Source organism: Priapulus caudatus, unplaced genomic scaffold (assembly GCF_000485595.1).
Source record: "Priapulus caudatus unplaced genomic scaffold, Priapulus_caudatus-5.0.1 Scaffold2489, whole genome shotgun sequence".
In the NCBI taxonomy this organism is placed as follows: domain Eukaryota; kingdom Metazoa; phylum Priapulida; class Priapulimorpha; order Priapulimorphida; family Priapulidae; genus Priapulus; species Priapulus caudatus.
Window position 1 is genome coordinate 20447 of NW_014579550.1, and position 3093 is coordinate 23539.

At 43.7% G+C, this 3093-nt stretch overlaps 1 protein-coding gene across 1 annotated transcript in view; it reads left to right on the forward strand.

Annotated features, from left to right (window-relative positions):
* The window catches only part of LOC106818747 (heat shock 70 kDa protein-like), a 19770-nt gene that overhangs the window by 7697 nt on the left and 8980 nt on the right, over nt 1–3093 (forward strand). The window contains 3 exon segments of the mRNA XM_014823418.1: nt 362–521; nt 837–1069; nt 1325–1415. Coding sequence (XP_014678904.1) covers nt 362–521; nt 837–1069; nt 1325–1415 — 484 coding nt within the window.

The window sequence follows — 3093 nt, forward strand, 5'->3', positions numbered from 1 at the left end:
ACCTTTATTTGTTCTTTACCTTGACCTTCATCATATTTCCCTTCCGCTCTATAACTCGGCCCCTAATTGACCTAGCACTACCAAACTTGGTATACTTACACATCTTGGGGAGAATGTGTGTCGCGTACCAAAACCAGGTCACTGCAACCTTTATTTGACATTGACCTTGACCTTCATCATATTTCCCTTCCGCTCTATAACTCAGCCCCTAATTGACCTAGCGTGACCAAACTTCCTATATTTACACATCTTGGGGAGAACACGGGGGATACATGTAGTTGGCGACAACTGCCCTTTCTAGTTTAATTTTGTTTTTGTGAAACAATTTTGCATGCTAAGTAGTCCTGTGTTAATTTTTCAGTACTTGCTAGGCAAGTTTCAGTTGACTGGTATCCCCCCAGCTCTACAAGGAGTCCCTAAGTTTGAAGTTACCTTCGATATCGATGATAACGGCATCTTGAATGTGTCGGCAGTCGAGACGAGTACTGGAAATAATAAAAAAATTACCATCAAAGATAAGGGTATGTCCATCTGGTTGTATGGGGAAGGGGATATTCTATTTTTATGTACAGAGCAATGATGAATATTTTTCCTCATTCGCGGTTTCCACCAGAGAGGTTACCAATGCCTCAAGGAGGGATTTTACTTCCTTGGATGTGTGAGCTCTATTCGTGCAGTCTTACTTGGATTTCTAATAGCCTGCTCTGTGTTTACTGAGGTAGAATTGGCAACGTAAATGTATATAATGGAAAAGATACTGCTTTCAGTAGAATTCACAAAACTTGTTGGCAGCATGCAGCCTACACTGGTACTCACTTCGTGAATTGTTTTTGCAGGTCGTCTTGGCAAGGAGGATATTGAGCGCATGGTGGCAGAAGCAGAGAAGTACAAGGGCGAGGATAATGCACAGAGGGAGAAGGTCACTGCCAAGAATAGTCTACAGAGCTATTGCTTTAACATGAAATCCACTGTTGAGGATGAGAAGCTCAAGGACAAGATCTCTGAAGATGACAAGAAGGTGATCCTTGACAAGTGCAACGACACCATCATGTGGCTCGATGCCAACCAGGTAAAGGAAATTTGCACAGGCTTCAATTCGTTGTTTCTTTCTTGTCAGCTTTGATTGCAAGATGTGGCCCGTTTGATGTTGTTATTGGTAATGATGAATATTTTTCCTCATTCGCGGTTTCCACCAGAGAGGTTCCCGATGCCTCGAGGAGGTATTTTACTTCCTTGGATGTCTGAGCCAACAACTTCCGTTTGACTGCATGTGACAATATTTACAGAGGTGGAACTCGCTAATGTCTTGGTGTTATTATTGTAGCTGGCTGAGAAGGACGAGTTTGAACACAAACAGAAGGATTTGGAGCAAATCTTCAACCCAATCATCACCAATTTGTTCCAAGCTGCTGGTGGTAAGTTTTATTACATTTCTAAGCATAGCTGCTATAGTGGTCATTCCTCATTTGCAGTTTCCACTGAAGGTTGTGAAAAATTTTGTTACATCAAATGGATTTTTACAACCAGCACGATGTTACCAGGGGCCACTGCCAATGCCAATGCCAATTTGGCTAATGCCAATTTGCCAAAATGATAATTTGGCCAATGCCAATTTATCATTATTAACAATTATATAAACACAGAAATTATGATAACAATTTTCTCGTTATTAACCCCTGATGTTACTTATCTTAGATCTCATGTGCCTCAGGTCTCGCCTCTCTTGTTTCCTGTCTCACACCTCATGGCTCGTGTCTAGTGGTTCACACATCTCACACCTCACATATCGTGTCTCACACCTCATGCCTTGTGTCTCATTCCTCGCATCTCATCTCTAGCAGTTTCACATGTCTCACATCTCGTGTCTCACACCTAATGTCTCGTGTCTCACACCTCGTGCCTCATCTCTAGCAGTTTCACATGTCTCACTTCGTGTCTCACACCTCACACTGTAAAGTATGGGTTGCAGATGTCACAAATAGTAGTTGAGTGATTGGAAATGTAGCGACTGCGGTTGCATGTGTTGGTCGGCGGTAGCGTGTTTGTTGTAGTATGGATGATGGAGATGCGAAACGGTTGAGAGGGAGTTGTTGTACATGTGGGCAGCACATGTCGGTTGTCCGGGCGCGCGCGACGTCCTTTGTTATCTAGAAATGTATAAAGGAGAAGGTTCTTGGTTGTGAGAGAGGTCGGACGTGAGTGCGCGAGGCACGCGTCTGCGTGCCTCTGTGCGAGCGTATGTGGTTTGAGAAACAATATACTATTTGCTGAACACAACTGCTTAGAGTTTGGAGTTTCATTATTCATCGCTACAACAGATATACATTGAAACAGGTAACGTCATCTTCTTCGTTACAACACCTCACACCTCGTGTCTCATCTCTAGCAGTTTCACATGTCTCATATCTCGTGTCTCACACCTCGTGCCTCATCTCTAGCAGTTTCACATGTCTCACATCTCGTGTCTCACACCTCATGTCTCATCTCTAGCAGTTTCACATGTCTCACATCTCGTGTCTCACACCTCATGTCTCATCTCTAGCAGTTTCACATGTATCACATCTCGTGTCTCACACCTCATGTCTCATCTCTAGCAGTTTCACATGTCTCACATCTCGTGTATCACACCTCATGTCTCATGTCTAGCGGTTTGCGTGTCTCACATCACGTGTCTCATATCTTGCATCTCACACCTCATGTCTCATGCCTCGCATCTCATGTCTAGCAGTTAGCGCGTCTCACCTTACGTCTCGTATCTCGCAGGTTGTGCGCACAGTGCGCACGAAGCAGCACACTATCCTGGCGCGCAGTTGTTCTCTCTTATTCATGTTGTTTGTGCACATCGCGGGCGTGCGGTGTACTTGTGTGTTGCAGATGAGCTTAATTTGACCAGCATTTACAGATGATTATAGGCGAAATAGAGTAGAGAAACATTAAAGCCGCACAATGCGCATCTAAACGCTAATTTCTCCAGTACTAGACTAGCAAATACTTCGTGTCATGCATAATCACACTACCTTATGACAAAATAAACTCTAGTTGCTCCCATTTCACTGCGCGTTTGCATAAAACCCACAAGAAAGATGTAAGAAA